Source organism: Cyprinodon tularosa, unplaced genomic scaffold (assembly GCF_016077235.1).
Source record: "Cyprinodon tularosa strain WSP-4 unplaced genomic scaffold, ASM1607723v1 ctg75, whole genome shotgun sequence".
Taxonomy (NCBI): Eukaryota; Metazoa; Chordata; class Actinopteri; order Cyprinodontiformes; family Cyprinodontidae; genus Cyprinodon; species Cyprinodon tularosa.
Window position 1 is genome coordinate 1,187,635 of NW_024039507.1, and position 22,000 is coordinate 1,209,634.

The 22,000-nt window shown below is 40.0% G+C and overlaps 1 protein-coding gene across 2 annotated transcripts in view; it reads left to right on the forward strand.

Annotated features, from left to right (window-relative positions):
* Nucleotides 1-8,042, forward strand: part of prkar1b (protein kinase, cAMP-dependent, regulatory, type I, beta) — a 90,846-nt gene extending 82,804 nt beyond the window's left edge. For both annotated transcript variants that reach the window (XM_038270086.1, XM_038270088.1), the window contains 2 exons: nucleotides 4,226-4,307; nucleotides 5,410-8,042. In XM_038270086.1, the coding sequence (XP_038126014.1) occupies nucleotides 4,226-4,307; nucleotides 5,410-5,582 (255 nt within the window). In that variant the 3' untranslated portion in view covers nucleotides 5,583-8,042. The remainder of the gene's footprint in view (nucleotides 1-4,225; nucleotides 4,308-5,409) is intronic.
* Nucleotides 8,043-22,000: the final 13,958 nt, after the last annotated feature.

The window sequence follows — 22,000 nt, forward strand, 5'->3', positions numbered from 1 at the left end:
GCTTCCAGTAAAAAAAAAAAAAAAAAGTTCAACTGCATTTCTGAAAGACTCCTAATGAACATGTTTCACTTTAAGGGTTCAAATTTACACATGTAGGTAATAGGTAATAAACTAAACATCAAGAAGATTATAGTGTCTTGCTAAAGTATTCATAACCGTTGCATCTTTTCAAATTTTGTCACTTGAAAACCAAATGTCTTTGTTCTATTTATTTGCTTTTTTTATACGATTAAACTTCCAGAGTTGTGCAAGAAAACATGTTTTAATTTGGGAATGAAAATTATTCAAACGTTGGTTTTTAGCAAACATTCTTCTTCCGGTCTGATGGAGCTTCAGCTATTTTCTAAACGTTCCCACATGCTCTTAATTGATTTTATGAGTTTCTCTGGATCATTGTTATATTATGTATGAATAAACAATGAACTATATCATTGCATTTGTGCTCTGGTTGAATGTTTATGCTCTATATCAGGCTGGAAGGTCAACCCTTGCCCTCAAGTCTTCTGCAGCCTCTAGCATGTTTTCTTCCAGTATTTACCATGTGTTTAACTCCATCCTTCTCTCCATGTTAAAGAAAGCATCCCTAAAGCATAATGCTGCCACCACCGTGTTTTAATTGAAATTTCAGTTTTCGTCAACACCTAGGATTTGGTTTTTATGATTTCTAGCTAAACTAGACCTCTGCTGCCTCTCTTTGCCTGTTTTCTCATTAATCATCTCCCTCCCTGCCCTGTTATTTTTCTTATTTGATATATTTTGGTAGGTTGGGCTGTGCTCTCTGTTTTCAGGTAAAGATTTATGGTTAATGATGCTCTAGGTTTTCTAACAAACTTCTGAGGCCTAAACAGAACAAGTGGGTTTATAGTGAAATTAAATTAGTTACTATTAAATTAGGTACTATCTAAACGCAACTTGTTGTCTATCAAGTTAAAAGGAACTGAATAGGAATTTACTCTTTGTTTCATATTCATCGAACAAAATGTTGAAAATCAAGAATATATTTTTCCTGCTCACTGATATGCAGTAAGTACATCCTGTTATTTTATCACACTATACTAAATAAACTAAAAGATACCTGATTTTACTATGCATAGACTCTTTCACTACTGATACTTTTCGTCTCCCGCTTTATTCGGGACTGGTTCTTGAGGGCAACAGTCTCAGTAGAGACTTTTCAGACCCTTTCCGCAGACACTTCCTCCAGCTCTGCTGGGGGAAGCCCGATTAGTTGCCAGGCCAGCTGGTCACATCCCTTTCTAAAGGGATGTGTCCAGTGGGAGAAAGATGTCTGAGGCACCTCAGCTAACTCTCCTCGACGTGGAGGAGAACCTGCTCTTCTCTGAGCCCCACCTGAATGACTAATTCTCATCCTGGCCTCTTCACATTCAGCTCAAAACCATCCAAGTGCATGCTGTAGGTCTTGGCAGGAGGTAGCCAGCAGAACCATGTCATTCGCAAAAACCAGGGATGAGATTTGCTGGTCGCTGAACGAGACCACCTTCGGTCCTCGGCTGTGCCTTGAAATTCTATCCTATCCTATAAGCCTGAAGCACCCCCCTTAAATCACCATGAGGGACCCAGTCGAATGCCTTCTCCATGTCCACAAAGCACATGTGGACTTCTTGGGCAAACTCCCATGAATCCTCAAGCACCCTGCAGAGGGTGTAGAGCTGGTCCACTGTTCTTTGACCAGGATGAAAACCACACTGTTCCTCCTGTAGCTGAGGTCCAACCATCAGCCAGACTCTCTCCAGCACCCTGCCATAGGCCTCATCGGGGAGGCTGGGGAGTGGATTTCCTTATAGTTGGAGCACATCTTTTTTGTGCAGGGGAACCACCACCCCGGACTGCCAATCCAGTCACACTGTCCTGAAGGGTGACTGGATAAGGGTGTCAACCAAGACAGCCTGACAACCAAGACAGCCTGACAACATCCAGAGCACTAAGGTACTTGGGACGGATCTCGTCCTTCCCTGAAGTCTTGCCAACATGGAGTATTTTTGACCACCTTAGTAAATTTAGCCTGGATCATGAAAAAAACGGCCCTGAGCATCCAGTCTCTTCTTCCACCATGGAAGGCATGTCAGCTGGATTGATTAGTGCCTCAACGTATTCCTTTCCCATCCACCAATGTCCTCTTTCAGGTTCAGCAGCTCTCCATTCCCACTGAAAGCAGTGTTAGCAAAGCACTGCTTTCCCATCTATAGACGTCAAACGTTTTGCCAGGATCGCTTTGAAGCCAACCGATAGTCTTTCTCCATGGCCTCTCCTCCCAGGCCAGAGTTTTTGCCTCTGTAAGTGGCATGCTTGGCATCATGATACCCGTGTGCTGCCTCAGGAGTCCCGGAGGCCAACCAGGCTAGATTGGACTCCTTCCTCAGCTTGACAGCATCCCCTACCTGTGTCTACCAGAGAGTTTGGGGATTGCCACCACGACAGGAACCGCAGACCTTATGGCCACAGCTATTGACAATAGAGGCAGAGAAGATGGCCCACTCAGACTCCATGTCTCCAGCGTCCCCCGGAATCCCCAACATGAGACAGCTGATCTGGGAGAATACAAGCAGTCCCACCCCCACCCTCTCCGTGAAGGCCCGACTATTTCTAGCCGGTATCGTTCAGATTCCCACACAAGCAGGGGCTTCCTTCCCCAGTGAGGTGATATTCCACGTCCCTAGAGCCAGTCTAAGTGCCGGACAGTTGGGTGGTCAAGGCCCCCGTTCATGACTGCTGCCTGGTCCTCTTTGCACCGGTCCCTCACAGTTCCCACTGCAGATGGTGAGCCCACTGGGGGTCTTGCGTTACTCCTTTGGGCTGTTCCTGGGTGGGTCCCACAAGGATGAACCCAGCCACCAGACGCTCGCCGACAAACCCCAGCCCTAGGACCAGGGTGGGGTCCTTGCTCTGCTGTACCACCTGACGCAAGTGCCTCAATTTTATAGATTTTTTTTTACCATCACGGGGCTTTGTGAAATTTTTATTTTCTCTATATTAAAACATTCATAGGATCTCTTAGACTGTTCTGCTGGATCATGTTAACGTTGTAACTACATCACCCCACAGATTTTCCAGAAATTATTTGAAACGAACATTTTCAAATTACTCCTTGCATGAAATACTCTGCACAGCTCATTTCTAGCATAAACACACAGTCACACACACATCTCTTTCGCTGAAACACAGTCTCACCTTTGTCTGCCAGCAGTGAGTAGCTGGCAGTTTTAGGGGGTTTCTCATTAAGCCTCATTATATTCATATTTAGCATTATTAGCCTGGTCAGCAACCTGGATCACACAAAGCAGAAAGGGATTAGAAATGTTTGAGGGATTGTTGGAACAGTCAACGCTGTCTTACAAAGAAGTCCAAGACAAGCTGGGAAGTTCCCTTCCTTATTTTCCTTTTTTACCAACCAACAAATACAGTAGCCCTTACGTCTGCAAAGCGCTGAGTATGCTTGGAAAGCAGACATCAAGCACAGCTTCAAACACGTGTTTGGGAGATTGAGGAAAAAGATATATCTTCAGGCATGTAGTGTGAAGTTTGCCAACAGCTGCAAGACTTATCCTTTTTTGGCCAAAGTAGAGTCTAAATTATTTTCCTTTCTTGTGCTTTTTGAAATGACTCACACAGGCTTCCCACAACAACAAAAATGCATGAATACATGCATCACCTGAAGCTGTGGGGCCTCCAGCTGATATAAGCCATGCCTCTTTCTGATCCGGTTTTCTGAGACAAATTTGCAGGGGTTTTTCCCCCTGTGTCCATACACAAAGCATGGCAGCTCTTTGGGTCATTTAAGGACTTAAAGCTTTACTTTGTTGGAGAACACGGCAGTTAACGGATGAATTCTGATTTAGAGGATTTTGTGATGGCGACAGTGCTGATTCAGTTCATCCCCAATTGGGCTTAAATGTTTGTGTTTATTATCCACTGGAGGAATCAAAGCAGAGATAATTGATTTTTCTACTGTGTACTGTCCAATAAATGCGTTCCTACTCCTTTGTGTCCCACTCAACAGGTGTCCGTTCCACAGAGCAGAGGACTTAATCCAATGCACCTGCCTTCTTACGAAGCAAAGGAATTTTCTCCTTAGCCTAATCCTCCTGATAGTTTTTCAACAAAATCTTCCTCACATTTATTCCTCTCATTGTCACCTGTTTAATTTCATCCTTCGTTATTGCTTTCTTCTCCACAGCTAATGACTTTTCCATTTTACTGTGTGCAGGGAATTGCCTCCGTTCTGCAGCGCAGATCTGACAATGAAGAGTATGTGGAGGTCGGACGCCTTGGGCCCTCTGACTACTTTGGTGAGACTTTTCTAAATGTTCTTTTTCTCCTCTTCCTTATATTTAATTCCTTTCATAAATGAAATACTATATTTAATATAGATAAACACAGTGGAAAAGCCATATTTTTTTAGCAATAAATATTTGTTTTTATATGTTTTTTATTAAGCCCAGTTTAATAAAGTGATTAAAAGTAGCTTTTGGTTCACCAAAGGCTGCTTGTAAATAAAAGTCAATGGATAGATGTCGCCTTATTCACTATAAAATTAAGGTTATGTTATTGAAGTACAAACACTTTCCACAGAATCTAAAACTCTCCAAAGCACAAGCAGAAAATCTAAACTCGGTAATAGTTTTACTTAAAAATAGAACGTTTCTATTTTTATCAACCACCTGTGCTGGTGGGTCAAATTCTTCTGTTTGTTTTTTTTTTTTTCTATTGCCCTTCACTAGCCAATAACAAAATGACAGACACTGCACAAAATCTGCTACTTGAAATAGGCCAAATATTTTTTAATAGGATCAAAATACTTGTTTGAGAGAAAAACGGAATACATTTCTAAATCAGAGTTGTTAAAGTGGTCTTACTCTTACTCCTGGATCTTATCCAGAAATTTGATTATTTTTTCATTCTTTCATTGGAAATTCTAATAGTTTTCTAAAAAACTTCTGTTTAAGATGAGCAAAAAAATCTTATTAAAAACTTAGACATATTGTGAATACTGTGTACAAAAAACACCAGAAAAAACAAGAAATAATGTCACGGGAATCAAGGGTTTTTGCATTTTCGAAACATTTTTTTTTCATTGGAATCAGTCCAGAGGCTGCAAAATGGGAGTTTGGATACCCTGGTTTAGGGCTTAACTATCTTGTTAAGGCTTCTTTGTTCACAATTATGTCTTATATTTTTTTAAATATAAGATTTTCTGCAAAAAACAAATAAAAAAATTAATTTAGCTGTAAGCTATTATCATTGATATAAACTGGCAGCAGTCTCTTACAGGTAATACTCTGTGGAATAAATCTGTATATATTTTAATTTTATGAATTGCATTTCTGGAATAAATGAACCTTTTAGAAAGATTTAGATTGACTGATATGTGATCCCCTCGGCTGCATTTAGGCGAGATCGCCCTGCTGCTGAACCGCCCCCGAGCAGCCACCGTTGTCGCCCGTGGGCCCCTCAAGTGCGTGAAGCTGGACCGACCCCGCTTTGAGCGCGTGCTGGGGCCGTGCTCTGAGATCCTCAAGAGGAACATCCAGAGATACAACAGCTTCATCTCCCTCACAGTGTGAGGGTCCCCTCCCACTCCACCAGCAGGGTGTGCACCATCATCAGCAGCATCACAGGTCTAGCGTAAGGGTTGTTAACTGGGGGGTGTGAGGACACAGTGTGGGAAACGGGGATTTTAAATCTAAATGACACAAAAAGCTTGTTTCCTACCTTTGATTCTTTCATTTATCGCTTTTTTTTTTACTTGTGCACTTTGACTCTATCTTTGTCATGTAGCTTTATGTCATAAACAGCGCAGGAGCAGAAAAAAAGCTGAACAAGGACAGAAACCATCGAATTCATGAAGTTATGAGTCATGATGCACGTGGGGGACTCGTACAAAAATGGTGTTTGCACTTTGATGTATTTTAGAGAGCATGTGGATACCTTCAGGAATCACAGAGGAAGTGAGGTCATGTTTACGCACAGCGGGAGAAAGTGGCGTCACATTTCTATGCTCGCTGGATGTCGTTGCGTTTTAATGGATTTTATTTTCACCTCTACCTGTTGGTTGTATCATTTCTCTATCAAAACAGAAAGGCATTACACAAGTCTTTGTTCGCTGAAATGTACTGTAGTCAGACAGGTATGAAGAACACTTTTTTTTTTTCTGTTTTGTTATTTTCTTTGCTTCTAAAGGATGCTTTCAGTTCGATTAACAGGTTAAAGGTGATTAAATGTAGCTTGGGACTGGTTTGTAGATTGTTTTTAATACTGAAGTGAAACAATAATGAACGTTAAAATATCTTGAGTTAAAACTTGTACTGTCTGTGCATCGAGGGTGTGATATAGCTCATTGTTGCTTTTAGCTTCACTGGTTTCCGTATGCTTGCTGTTTTGGAGCCAACTTAGGTCTAAAAAGTCTAAAATAGACAATTTTTAACTCATTAACTTTAACGTTTCTTAATTTTTCCATTAAAACCTTCTCGCCTACTTTCTGCTGCTTCCAGCTCCCCCCTTAGAGGTGCACAGATCAGAATTTTTAAGGCTGATTTTCAAATTAAGCATTTGGGATGTTTAGTTTTACGCCCCCACACACACCATCTTGCTCAAATAAACATTGAACCTCATCCAGCCAGCCTTGTCAGAGATCCACTTTTTTTAATCTTCATAATTAATATTTTGACTGCAGATCCGGGCAAGTTCAGACTAGAAGCTATTTACCTGTAGCCATTTCCCCAACTTATAAAGATCTGCTCACATCTGCCTTAAGTCAGACACACTTAGTTTGATTCCAGGTATAGTCTTTAACATGTGACCTCCATAAATTAAAATATTTGTAGTAACGATGACACACTCTGGAATAAATTTGCCAGACTGCTAAAATTTCAGCCGCTCTTTCATTGGAAGGCAAGTTTTCTATGTAGAGTTGACTTAAAAGAAGGAGTTAAGGATGTGGAAAAGGAAAGATTTTTGACGTTCTTAAACTTTGAGAAATAGAAAAGTAATATTTGTTTTTTCCCTCATAAAAGTTTAGACACTGCTCGATATATACTGTAGGTTGTCTTTTTTTATAGAGAGAACTGTGTTCTCCCTTATTACTGGCCTTAAAGATTGGTTTTGGCACCTGGCTTCTGTGTCACCTCATAATAATTCCCCAGTGAAACAGAAAGACAGTGATTTCTAACTAAAACTTAAGGCACTCTGATTTATTTTTTTTTTTTTTACAATCTTTCACTGTTACATTATGCTAGTAAAATAAAAGTGGATGTTTTTGTAGACCTCTGTAATCGTGGTTTATAAAAGCACAACTAATAATCCTATAACTGAGTGGGTTGTATAGCTGAGCTATTTATCCTGATCAACATATAAAGTGTAAGAAGTTGGCTAAATAGAATAATTGGGGTGAGCCCAATTAAGCAGATCTTCTTATATAATTATAATCTTTCCTCAGCCTGTGAAAAACTCCACCGTCACCAATGAGCGACATCAGACTTTTCACACACAGATGGTACCTATTTGGAATTTTCATTTCATTCCCGATTTTAACTCTTCCGTCAGATTAGTTGTTAGATCAACAAATATTCTGTGATTTTAAAGTTTCTTTTTTTTTTTTTCTTCAAAGGTTCAGTGGTGTTCTCTCCACACCACTAAACCTTCTAAGCTGACATTGTCTCAGGACTGAATGAATATATATTCAACACGCACATCTTACCTGTGGCTTGTTTTCTGAGCACATTCTTGTTTGATGTTTTAATGCTTTCGGGCCACTTTGGAGTTTAAAACTTTGGGGGCAGCACAGTAATCCGATTTAGATATTTTCAAATGATCTGGATAAGAGAGTTGAGAAAACGAAGAACTTGTGTTGATTTCCTTTAATTTAGAGGTGTGTCAACATTGCACAACTGACCAGATGTTGTAAAACTGGGACCTCCTGAAAAAGAGTCTTTCTGTATTTCACTTTCTCTGTATCTTTTTTTTTTTTTCAACTATCAAACCATCTCTGGCAAATAAATAAATAAAGATAAGCTTCTGAACTCTTATGTTTTATGTTTTTCTTTCTATTCCACTCCTTGTGTTCCTTGATTTGGTGTGACTTTTCCTCTTTTGGCTCCTTCTCCTCCCCTCATATTCTGACCTAGTGGGTATATGTCTGTTAATTCCCTTTTCTTTCCTGTCCAACTCTTCAGTCACATCGCTCATATTACTTCCTACAGGCATCCACCTCTTCTTTCCACCCTCCTCTCTTGTCTTTTGTGAGCTCTCCATCTTTCTCCTTCTCACGTTAAGCCAAGTGTCAGTCATCCTTCATAGCGGGACTGTCAGAAAGCTTCGGAGCTCCTCCCAGGCGGTTTTACACCACCTTGGACTAAAGCCTCTGCAGCTTTGACACATTCCTCTTCATCTTAATGTCCACTAAATCAACTGAGGAATGTGCCCCCAACTCACTGACATTCAGTTTAATACTCCCCTCTCCACACAGGCACTGAATGAAACATTGTACGGAAGCACACTTTAAGAAGTTAACTTTTTAAAGGTTAAAATGATATAAAATCTTTTTGTCTTTCTGCCCTTTAGGTTCCCAGGTTGATGTCAAACCATTGATGCAACAGTTTTAGTCCAAAAATTGTCCAAATTTGACTAACTTTCCTAGCCTCAGTAGGAATGCATCAGATACTGAAGCTGCAGAACTGAAGATATATATTGATAAATGATGCATGAAGAACCATATTTCATCCTGTACAGAATTTTTTTTATGTTTGTGCAGTTTCGCCACATTTAAAAGTTAAAATAAAAAACAATTTTTTTCTTTTCTTTATTAAAAAGCAATCTAGAGTCTCCCATGTCAAAGTTTGTGGTGAACAACCATATCTTCTTCTGATTATGGTTTCCATAGCTACACCTAGACCTGATTATTGCCTAACCTGTCAGAACAGGAAATCATGTTATTGAAACCAGTCTGACTAAATAAAGTGGGATAAAACGCTTAAAGAAGCTACACACCATCCCTGATCGTACATAAAAAAAAATCAATAAACAAACCAGTTAACATCCATCGGTGTGGAAAAGGTTAGAGGGTCTTTTTTAGGAACCACAGTTGGACGTTATTTACAAATGAGGAAAACATGGAACTGTGGTGATCTGTCCCTGTAGAAGGAGACTCACAGAAAGCCTGAGCTTTTACACAACTAAAACTAAAACAGCGTTTCAGAAAAAGAACAGCGTAGCCACAGTCAAACATGGAGGCGGTAGTGTGATAATTTTAGGACTGCTCTGATGTATTTGGTCAGCAGCTCTATATTATAAACTTGTTTGATCTTGAAGGTGAGTGTGACAAAAAAAAAGCATAAACAGAAGGAATATGGAAGGAGGCGCAGTGAGTTTCATAGATCTGCACACGACTGACTGGGAACAGAAACATTGGTGACTTAAACTTTACTAAAGTTAGTGTGAGCAATGGAAAATAATTGTTTTAGCTACTATGTTTTTAAGGCCCTTTAGTTTACCTCTAGGCAGGTGAAAAGCTAGCCTGGGTGCCAGTCCGAACTTAGTCCCGCCCACAAGGTTTGAGTTTGGGGAAGTTCGGTCTGGCTCTGCTCCATAGTAGCGCGAGTATTAAAGCCCACTGTCAGGCGATCCAATCAAATTGTCAGGGCGGGCTTTATACGATGATGGACAGATGATCAAGAGTAACGTTATCAACCACGTGACCAAAGCGCGCTTGGGTGACAACAATAATGGCTGCCGCTGGAGAGGTTAGGTGAGTAGATTCTGCTATTAGGTCTGTTCTAGAAGATATCGACAGCAAATTAATTTTAAAAGAGGAACAGAGAAACGCGATCAAGTCTCATCTTCTTATTCTAGGCGTGAAACTGCACGCTTTGATTTTTGTGGACAACAACTATGCCTCGCTTAAGATACGTCACGCACTCCGTTGCTCTTATTGGTTGTAGATCTATCCAATTGAGTACAGAGGCATTTTTTTTCCTGGTTCGTTCAAAACACGCCCCATAATCACAGCTCTATGGAGCAGTATCAGACTCATATTCTGACTAGAATTGAGTCGGACTACGTCAGGCTAGTGAAAAGCATCAACTTCACAAAAACCCATTCAATGAAACTTAACTATGTTCTGCTATTTTTCAATGATTTATCAAAAATAATCCAGCATTTATATGACAGGGTGTCCTTAAATTAAGAAAAGCAGAGCTGGTCACCTAAGCCTTCCCTTTTGTTTGAGTGGCTATGTGTCCAGAGTCCCCGATTAGACACGGCCATTACTGAGCCATCCTGGGTGGGCTAGCTAAGGACAAAACTTGGCACTGTCACATGGGTTGTGTTATGAATTTCTGACACGGTGGAACAGAGCCAGTATAAGAGTAAACACAAACACACACCCTTTCTCTCTGTGCTACTTTTATATTAGATCATTCAGCCCTGCTGCTGAGCTCCTAATGACCCTCAGTCTGTCACACAGCTTCCTCAGACCCCACTTTAAAACAATATCTCACCAGCTCAATCCCTATGCTCTTATTTGTCATTGGTTTTCATGTCATTGGTTCCATTTGGCCGTCATGCCTCTCAGAGCAGACAGAGGTGGACTATGAAAAATTAAGAGCAGAAGAAAACATGAAGCGGTGCATCACTGTGAGAATATTAGCAAATAAAACTAAAAAGTGGTTTATTTTTATATTTGTTTTCTATTTCACAATCATCCATCATTTAAATTTGTCTATCAAATGCAAATCAGAATTATACACTAATCTTTAGAATCTTGGAACTTGTGAGTAAAAGAAGCGGAAGATCACGACACACACTGGGGCTCCATTTCTACATCTTTTTATACTTTTAGTGAAGTCCTGAGTAAATTCCTGTGAGAATCATTCACATAAACACTTTACAGTTTCTCCTATCACGGAAAGATCCCCCCACCAACCCACCCACTCTTTTACAGTGTGGCTTCTCATGCGCATCCCTCCAGATTCCAAGTTTTGTATAATGAGTGCCTAAAATTTACAAGATTAGCTCTCAGGGAGGAATTTGGTGTGTTTGTGGATTTTTTTTGCACTCACACTTTTATGAGAAGATATTTAAATCTGGCTCACTGCCACTGGGTGTGTGAGCATCACCACTAACCCCCCCACCTCCTTTTCCTTGAATCTCCCTCTTTTGTTTTCTGCCCTCTTGCTTGCTCTCTGTGTTCCCACAGATTCCACCTCTCTTCCATCTCCCCCCTCCTCTTCAGTGGAGGGATTCAGGCTAATTAAAATGCTTGGTGATCTTCATTGTTTATCCCTTTTTTTTTTCTCTCTCTGATCCAATCACCCACGCCTTCCCAACCACCTGCGCTCATGGTCAGCAGCCCTTTTAACACAGCTGTCAGGATAGATTGGGTGTGGCGACCTGTCTGCTTCAGAGCTGGGTTTAGCCAGGCTGAGTGAAAAAATCTCAGTCCAGCGGCCTACTATCCTTCTGTTGGGTCCTTGGTTCTAATTCCACTCTAATCGTGACCTTCTCAGGTCAAAGGCTAACACCATGGCTTGGTTACAGGTGGCTGAGCAACAGTCAGGCTGATGGGATTGATTGGATGAGCGAGATGTCGAGGCAATATCAGAGGGAGGAAGATGGATGGACAGATAAAGGAGTAAAACCCTGAAAATTATGTAGAAAAAGCTAAAAAAAAATGTTTCATGTATACTTTGTAGGAAGAAAAAAAAAAATACATAAAATAAAAACAGAATAGGGAATAAAAACCTTATTTCCTATTGGGACTTTTTATTGTAGAATACTTTATTAATATAATTTCTATTGTGCTGTTGCATATTTATTTAAATATTTCCGCAACTGCATGTTTAAAAAAGATGTATCTAGGTTTCTTTTTATTTTTGATTTGATCCTAATGTAATTATGCATATTTGTATTATGCCCCTTTTACCCTGACGACCTGAAACCAAATCTGGTACATGACCATGACCTTCATGACCAAAACCGTATTGTGGTGGAAAATGAAGCTGCACAACATGCAATACAATAACCCCATGATCAAGCACAGTGGTGGAAGCATCATGCTATGGGGATGATTTTCTTCAGCTATGCACCATACACTAACTAATTGAAATATGTATAATTATTTTTTGTTTCTTGTCTTTATTCCCAATAAAAAAGGTCTCTGGTTAAAAAAAACAATAAAAAAAAACATTTCAGTATTTGGTGATGCTCCCTCTTCAGCCATAAAGGTGTTTCTGTGACTCTTGTAAAAGTTACCAAAGAATTTAAGCTGGGAATAAGATATAATCACTTATTTACTTTAAACTTTTTTCCCCACTTCCTGTTAAGGTCAAGCCAGCTCACCCCCATTGAGGCACATAAAAGAAATTAAAGACGAGAAATGGAGAGGAAAAAAAGACAAAGAATGAAAGCTACAAAAACCAAGTGGATGAGATATCATCTGTTTGTTATTCTGCTTTTTTTTTTCCCAAGCTTGTTATCGTTCCTCATTTCCTGCTGGACGACAAGTAAATAATTCACATGTATACATGTACCAACACTGAGACCGGGCCTCCCCATCTTGCCTGAGTTTTGGCCTCAGTTTCAAAGCTGTTTCCCAGTAAGCCAAGCCTCCGAACGACGTGTAGAGAAAACAAATCGAAGACAGAAATATCTTTCGACAATCTGCATCACTGAGTCAAACACGCACGCATACAAAAAGAGTCAGAAGCAGTTTTCAGAGTAAGATATTCCATCATGCACATGATTCTGCAGCCTCCTGCCTTCCATCGTTCCAAACCAGCACAATACATCTCTTCAGCTGGGCTCTGACTTCACTCCCAGGGGAGGCAGCTCGGCAGTTGTCTAAATTATTTCTTTTTTCCGCTGCTCCTGTTCTCAGGGGAATCATTGAGGATTAGAGTGGAGATCGTTAAAATGCTTACACTCTTTTCTAATCACATTAGGAAGATGAAGGAATGCAATAAGAGAAAAAAATTCCCTACTGGGCTGTTAGGAGAATAGTCACAAAGGCTCTCTCATGATCATGATGAGATATTTTAGGGGTTCATGTGATTAATTTTAAGATTAGGTAAACCACTTGTCTGCTCTTGCTTTTTCTTTTTCTCTAGAATGGATTACATACAGTAAATCTGTATTGATTGATGCATAAACCTTCAGTCCCTGCAGGAACTACCACATTTCAAGGATAATTAAATGTGAGTGCTTCAACCCCCCCCTTTAAAAATGTCTTCCTTTTCAGCACAGCCTCTCACAAGGTCAAAGCAAAAAGCTGTCAAGTGTCTCTTGACAGACATCCACACACTCTCTGTTTTCTCCTCAAGTGTCCAAGAATCTGTTCTGCATCCTCAGCCCTGCCCAAAGCGGCGCTCCAGGTGCCGGGGCAGCAGCTGGAGAAGAAGTGAGGGTGGCCCACCTTTCTGGAAAAACCCCCGCAGGACCCATCAGAGGGGTGACCCGGCTCTACCCTAAACCCCGCTGGAATGTGTGGATTTGACTGAGAGCTGTAACCAAAGAGCACTCTCTCCCATCTTTAAGCCCATAATGGAGCCACTTCCTGCTGATAATCAGTTTGTTGTGATCACTCTCTCTTTTGTCATTTCTGCTTGACTTTAGGACAGAAGAGCTGGAAAGAGAAATGTGTAGTTTTGATATTTAATATTTGCGCAGAATAAATCTATTCTGTTTCAGCTTTATTGACCCTATATTTTTTCTGATTGTCAAATAAATTTTAACATCAGACATGAATAATGGAAAAAAAAAAACATGCAAGGGCAGCTTTTATGCAAATCTACCCAAAATAACCTGGTTCTATTTGAAGTCACCCAATTTATGCTGATAATTTCACAAGACACATCCAGGTCAAGTAAGCAGTTCAATATAACCTGTCCGACAGCATTAATTACAGTAGGCTAAAAGATGTAAAAAAAACAACTGCATAATTTTAGGATAAAAAGAAATTCAAAAGCAGGAAATAGAGTCTCTTTCTGCAAGAGGAAAGTCATGTTTGGGACTCCAGAAAAACAGAACTGATGAAAACCTAAAGCAGGTGGGAACCTTCCAAGCAGTTGATTCAAAGGGGTGTAAAAAAACAAAAACAAATCCTTGCTTGATGATCCCTTGACTTTGTTGGAACTTTGACTACTTTCAGTAAATGATGGAAACATGAATTCTTATAAGGCAGGAGATTCAGCCGAATCATAACTGTAAGTCTACTTCAACAGGACTGAATAAAAAAAGAAATTATTAATATTTTGTAGTCAGGACAAATAGGTGAGGCTTTGGTGCAAATTTCAAAACCATCACAGTGAAAAAATACAGTCAGTACCAGTCTAAAAACAGGGGGCATAACCATTTATCAGGTTTAGGGGGCAAACTTTTTCATTTTTATTGATAAATAAAAAAAATATTTAAAAAAAATTACTTGTCTTGCCAATTACTACACTACATAATAGTGTAAAATGATTGTTCATCATCTAAAGTGATCAAAACTTAAAGGAAGTTCAGATTGCCGGGATAATTTAAACAAAAAATGGCAGAGTTGTTCGCAGCATCTTTATCTTACTGTTCCTATCAGTCAGCTTTCAGTTCTTGGAGTAACTGCTACAGGAACTTAACACTCACACGCTTGTGTCTGCATCTGTAACTTCTGTTAGAGACAAGAATGCCAAAAAAAACTAAAAAAAATCTTTCCTGCTCCCAAAGGTTGGATCGTAGCTGCTACCGCTTTTAAAGCCTCCAATAATAACTACAATAAAAGCACCAAAGACCTGTTGTAATTATTTTTTAAAAGCAGCAGCGGTGCTGTTTTCAGAGCAGCTACCTGGGCAGGGGGTCGGGGGATTACATTAGCTGCAGTTAATCGTTAGCATGATGCGTGCGAAACAGCTTTGCAGTACGGCCCATAAAGTAGGAAGGGGCTTCTCTCCTGGAGTCAAAGTGCATTTTTAGCTCCGTTTGGTGTGGTTGCTATGGAAGTAACACAATGTTAAGGAAAATCTCAGTTAAGGCCTCTTGCAAAACTGTATCCAGGCACGTTTGTTGCTGATGCTGAAGACATAAAGCAACTGAAGTGGATTCTTGGGTCCTCTTTGAAACCAGGTCTTTTCAGTGAAATCTTTTCCTATCTCCTTACCCCCTTCTTTTTCCAGCTTAGTCATCTTCATTCCTCCGTCACTCAAGTGAAGCAGAGAAATCTTTCTCTAATCCCATACATCACCACCATCATCTCAACCACCCCTATTGACCCTAATTTAAAGTCCAAAAGATTGGGTCTGCCTATAGCCAGTGAAAGACAAGTAGGATGAAGGGTAAGGTGAAAACCATATCTGTGAATTGCAGTAATCATGAGCTTATAGTCTCCAAATAAACCACTGAGGTCGGCTTATTGTGCCCCTTCTGGGCTTGTCTGTCATGTATGAATGTGAAGATGACATTGCATTGGGTTTCATTATGTCTGTATAGTTTTATTACCTTCTAAGGAGAGCTTTATGTTTGTTTGGATGGGTTTTCTCAACGTTTCTTAGTGCAAAATGCCACATCTTTATTATGAATGTGTTCTTGTATATGTTTCATTCTTTAAAGTACTTTGTCCAGGGCCAGATAATGTAGGGAAATACTGGTCCACAACTTTCCCACTGGCACCGGCAAAGAGCATATTGCCACCATAAAGTCTGGGCTCTACTTATAGACTTGCAATTTTCCTCCGTCCCCCTGAGACCCCATCGAGACAGAGCAGTTCTGTGCCTCTGTTGCCGTTTCCACATCGTCCTGTCCCAGCTCTGATGTTGGTGCCGCCAAGAACCTGATTTGTGGGTAAGCCACGTCCTCCCTGCACTAGCTTCCGAGCTCACCCGACGCCCCGACACGCTTTTAGTTCCCAGAGTTTTGTTGTGGGGGGGAAGAGGGGGATTTGGGTCAGACCACCGCAGAGCTAGGGAGACCCCTGTCTTCCTCCTCACTGGTTCCCATCGCTCCCCGCCACAACGCACACATGTTGAAAAGGTCAGGTCTTGATAGACAACAGAGCACTGGCAATTACGCTGCTATTTCTTAGAGGCTGGAAGTCCCCTGTTTCATGTGCAAGAGAGTCTATGAGTGTGTGTGTCTATGTGTGCAGTAAGTTTTTTTTTTCGTTCATAGAGAATAAAGAGGCAGTGTTTTAGGGGGAAAATGAGCTGGGACAGGGGGAACGGGTAGCTGCTTGCAGGGACTTGTGCCCAGATTGCTTCATGTCTGTCTGTCCAGTTAAAGAAATTGGTAAATGTGCATGAGGGAATGGAGGTGTGTAAATGTGTAAAGGTTCCCAAATGTAACCTATAAGTAAGCATGAGAGAATTAAGATGTCTTAATTTGATCTTTTTTTTTCTTTTTTTTTTTTTTTACTGAATCTTGCTATGTAATCCTTTCTTTCTACTTTTGTGGTCAAGAGTCATTTTTTGGGGACAGCCTTGGTGTCTAATATGACTCTGCAAAGAAGCTGCTTTGCAAAAGTACTCATGCAGCCTGAGGTACAAGCACAATAAGGATTGTATTTAATACCAACCCACTAAAAGCAGTCATGACACAATATGCTGTAAAACTACCGTTTGCAATAATTCCAACCACGGGTCTTTTGGACTGCAAGTTATTTGCCAGACATTTTTAGTTTGGTTTGGATATTTAGTTTGACTGATCTATTCAAACATACAGATATTCTTTAATCCAAGCCCCTCCTATTGTCTGGCTGTTTGCTCCATTTTAAGTATTTTGCCACCTCCAAAAGCGTTTTGTTTCTCGAGAGTTGCCTTGTTTTTAACTTCATCCATCCTCAAATCAAACCTGGCCACATTTGCTGTCTACTATGTAGGCATCATCCCCACAGCATGGTGCTGCCACTACCATCGTAATAAAGGGTATATAATATAATACAGGGTGTTAATTAACTCTAGAACTACCACAGAGCCATTGACTTGGTTTCTGTCCCAATGCTTTAATTGGTCTGCTGAATAGTTTATGTGGGACAATATGTCTTTAGACTTGGAATATTTTCATACTTTAGGTGTAAAGACTGAAATTTGCCCACGTGTTTCTTGGTTTTTTGCTATACTGTTTTCTTTCCTTAAGGCTGCAAAATTTTATGGTAATCTGAGATATATACCGGATATTACTGGTGTCCTTGTAAAGAAGCCTCATACAAATGCAAAAATTGAGGTTTGTGGTTGAAATGTAACAAACTGTGCAAACCTGCAAGGTACAGCTTTCACAGTTTCTCTTTCCTGATGATCAAGTATCATTCTCTGAAGATATATTTCATTAAGAATGAAAACATCACAGTGGAGTTATGACAAGACCATCCCACACTTTGGCATATCTGTAGATCGCAAAGAGAAGATGCTGCCATCCCCGAATAACTTCAGTGTGCTGCTGTAATGTATAATGGGTCCCATCTGGAAAGCTGCCTTGCATACCTTGTAGCAACATCTTTGTACATTAATTTGTGCATGTGGCATCATATTCTTTATACTGAGAGGTAGAATTCCTGACTCCAATGTGACTTATAAAAGAGGGGTTGGATACGGTACCCCAGAACAGCTGCACCTGAAGGGAAACGGTTCTGAAGGGTTACTGTGAGGCCCCACAGTGCATTGCATTCAGGCTGCTGCGCATGTTAGATATTTGAAGTCCTTTAAATGGCTGCTAGTAATTGTCCCTATAAAAGAAGAACTTCATCCAGAACCAACTGCACATGTGACTTCTGCACCTTTACTGTCGCCAATACTTAATAATTGAAATGAGAGTGCGTGTTAGAGCCTTCATGGTGTAAATACACTGTGTGTTTGCTTATGAGAATGGAGGTTGCCCTGGATATGCACTCTGCTCTGGATAATTTCCAAGTCCAATCTATAATGCACCTTTGCTCCTGGGAAATCTCACCTAAAGTTTGTGTTCGTGTGCTTTTGAACGTGCACATGAGTAACCTAACCATAAACGTTACCACCACTCCTAATTTGTACATTACAGCAGCTCTTGTAAAATGGTTCCAAACTACAAAACATCAAACCACTAATGACATCAACCTTGTCATCATGGACAGTGATAAACTGGTGAGGGCTGCCCCGGGGAGGAGGGAAGGAATCACTCAGTAGTCTACAAAGGGCCTGACTCCGTGAGTCCATGACTCATAAGTGCTCATGATACGAATGGGTGGTGCTGGAGGTGGAGGGGGGGACACCAGGTTAAAATCGGTGTTTGTTTCTCTGTTGCAAGGCAATCCAGTCTGAAATCTACTTGCCTTGTGTCATCACTAAGTGTCATAGACTGGGGATGCCCTGTGGAAAACATTTATAATCTTTGAGTGGAAGGAAAATGTCACAGTTAGGGCTATAAAATCATTTAGGAACACGCGGCTATCGGGTCACAGAGTTTCTATTGTCAACCCTACTATCTTTATATAGCTCTTTGGCACTTTAAAGTGTGAGATTTCTTGCTTTCATTGCATGATCAGAGTTCAAGCAAAGGTTGAGTTACGAATAGTTATGTTTTTGCTCTCAAAGCTGCCAGAGCTGGACAATGAACTGTTGTAGTTGGTTAAAGGGTTCCCACCATACACAGAACTGTTTCAACCATTATGGTTTTTTGTTATGTGAAGAAAGACCCCCGTTTGGGAATTTACCTGGGCCTTCTTGCTGCAAGGCAACAATGCTACAATCTGCCACACTTCTAATAGCAATAAAATTCATCACAATGATCATTGTCCTTTTGGAATCCATAATTGCATCTATGCATCTAACAGGTGAGTAAAGACAGTATATGGGGGACTGCCAAGTGGTTAGAGCAGTATGCTTATACGCTTAGAAGGTTGCAAGTACCCGGTTGAATACCCACAGTTGGCACTCTGGCTCTCTGAGCAAGACCCTTAACCTCATCCTTCTCCCCCAGGCACTGCACAGTGGCATTTCCCTGCTCCCCAGAGTTAATTTCTCCATTATGAGATCAATAAAGTTCTATTTCTTTATTATTTGTGCAATATCAATAATGACCACTTGAAGCACTCTTGACAGTTGGAATAGAATTGTTTGGTTTGAAAGCCTCCTCAAAATGATACCTACTGTTCTTTGGTCAAATAGCTCAGTTTTTTTTTTATTGCAGCGAAAAATTTGCTTCATAAGGCTTTTCATTTTTCCATGTGTAGTGGTAAATCACAGACACACCTAAAGGTGGGAATTTTGGTCAATTCTTCCATAGTCAGCACCGTTTCTGTGCTTAAAGATGTAAAACAACTTAATTTAGTACAGAAACAAAGGGGTTTCCAGCATCTTCCAGTTTGTATTTACAGTATTATAGATAGAAAAGCCATGCTTTTTCAGTCTCGATGTTTAAGTTCAGCTTGGCTTGTGGCAAAGAGGGAAAAACTCGGGCAGTCGGGGTCATTTTTCATTGATCATTGCTCACCCTTTAACTGTAGAGGTCAGTTTATTAATTTGCAACATACTAAATAAGGATTTCAGAAAGTTTTCAATGCATGAAGTTAGAGCTGGGAAATGAAAGATGTTATCTTTCACTATTCTCAATCGTTCTTAATTTTTTCTCAATATAAAACTTACAGAAGAGTTTAAGAGCACAAATGACCAAAAAAAAAAAAAAAGCTCTTAAACAATTGTTTAATAATAAAAACTACATTTTAAAGTGACAAGAAATAAAGTAAGTCCTCCTCCAAGAATGGAAATAGATGATTCAAACTGACAGGTCATCCAGACTAAAAGGCTCACATCAGCTCTCCAGAGGCTATGTAACTCATATCTAACGCATTCTTCAAAAATGTTCCCCTGTTTACCGTTCTCTACGATCACTGGGAACTATGTGCTGCTCGGGGGCAAAACAGGAGTCATCACCTCACTCCCGACGTCTTCTCTGCAGAGTCTTTATGGCTCGATTTACTGTGCAACAGCATCTATAAAGTCATTTAATGGGGTTAATGTTGTTAGGTACACAGGCCTCAGTTGCCAGTAAACATGTTGCTTATTAGCTCATGCAAAAGAAAGCAAAAGAGGGCAAAAGATAATCCTTTTCTTTACTTTTTAGACATATTTTTCCTCTCTTTTGCTTAGGTTTGTTTATGTCCCTGTATCATTTTCTCCATCTTATAGCTGAAACACATCTATGGATCTCAAGTTAAAGAGTAAAACCTTTAGTGGAAAATTTGCATAACATCATGAAGCTGCCTATTACTATAGCAATTACATACTTCATGCATGCTTATCATACCATTCAGGAAGAGATAAAGAACTAATAAGGAGAGGTGTACATCAGGGAGGAGGGCTCAGTTGCAGTAAAGTGTTATAAATTATTTCAGCCAAGGAAATTTCACCGGAAAAATATTTGATTCTTTTTATGAGACCAAGCAAGCTTAGCCAGAATTCTAAAAGTGTTGGTTAATTACCGTAGCATCTGCTGAGGTGATTCTCTTTGCAGGCTTTCCAGACACAACGCCCTCCAGCTTAGAAGGAGCAAGGTGTAGGCCAGACCACCTGGTCTGCTGACCTGTGGCTCCCTGCTGATCGCGCTGGCACCTCTGGCTGATAATGAGTCTGACGTTGTCTGTCTGTCTGTCTGTGTTTCTGCTACTGCATGTCTATCTCCTCCGTGACGACCCTCTGGCTTCTTTCCCGGACCTCCCAGCACAGAATGAATTGCCCCATGACAAGTTAGGACCAGTTGTTTTTAAAACTCCATGTTAGGAAAGTGGCTGCATGTGTCCAAAAGTCATGAATAATTTACAGCATCTTATGAAACTAAACACACACTTGGAAATCTTTCCTATTCAGCCACATTATAGTTGCATCAGGAGAAAGATAACATTGAACTTCCAGCAAATGGTTAGCATCTGCTGCAAAACCAACACAGAACCTGTAGTAGTAGTGTTTTATTTACTCATCCTACACTAAATACTGAGCATCTTAATTGAACCCATATGATACAATGGATTTTTCTGAATGATAGGGAAACAGACCTCGCCATAAATATGCCCACAGTAGAAACGGTGGCAGCATCATGATGCAGGGATGGATTTTCAGGTTTACATTTAAAAAGATTCTATTTTTCAATGTGTGTCCCTTTCTTTTCCTTCACAAATATGCTTTACCAAAAAATCTGTGGTGTTAATGCGACACAAGGGCATAGGTTTGATTTCAACTTTGGTAGGGACACTATTAGTCTGATGTAATTGGTCCTATGCAAAATTATGCATGCTCTGTTTTTTTATGCTTGACGTGAAAATCAGATTGTATTTTGTTTAAAGAGAAAAGCAGCATTTCTTGGCACATTTGTAAAAATGTTATAAGCGCTACACACACTAGATGCTGTCTATCAATGTTTGAAGCATCATCGGCTCTGATGAATAAGGAATTATGACTTTTTTTCCACTTTAAAAAGGTTTGCATTTGAAATTACCAGCGACTAAGACAGAAAGTAAATCTGTGCCTTTTTATCAAAATATAGTCTAAACATGTCTCTTATCTGTGGATTTATCCTGTTTTTTTTCATGATATACAATTGTGCAAAGGTAACACCCACAATTATCTTTAAAATATTCTCTCTGTATCATGAAATAAAGCAAAATAATAGATTCGAAGGACACCAAATAAATTGTATAGTTACTCTATTTAACCCATATCATGTATTTTATCTTGGGCTGAAACAATTAATCGGAATAATCGATTATTGAAATGTCAACAAATTTAGTAATCGATTAATCATAAACTGGTATAGACTCTAAAACATGTCTTTAGCTCACAGAGCGATCCACTTAAAGCAGGAATTATACCAATACCATTGTAAAAAATATATATAAACAAACATTTTTTTGTCTGTCAATATTCTCCATCCCCTCTACTGCTGCAACAAAGCTGTATTGTAAATTATAAACATGTTATTCACATCTAATTGTTGGTAGGGACATGTTCCTATGGTCCCTATGCAAATCTAGCCCATGATGCGACATATTGTGAAAAAA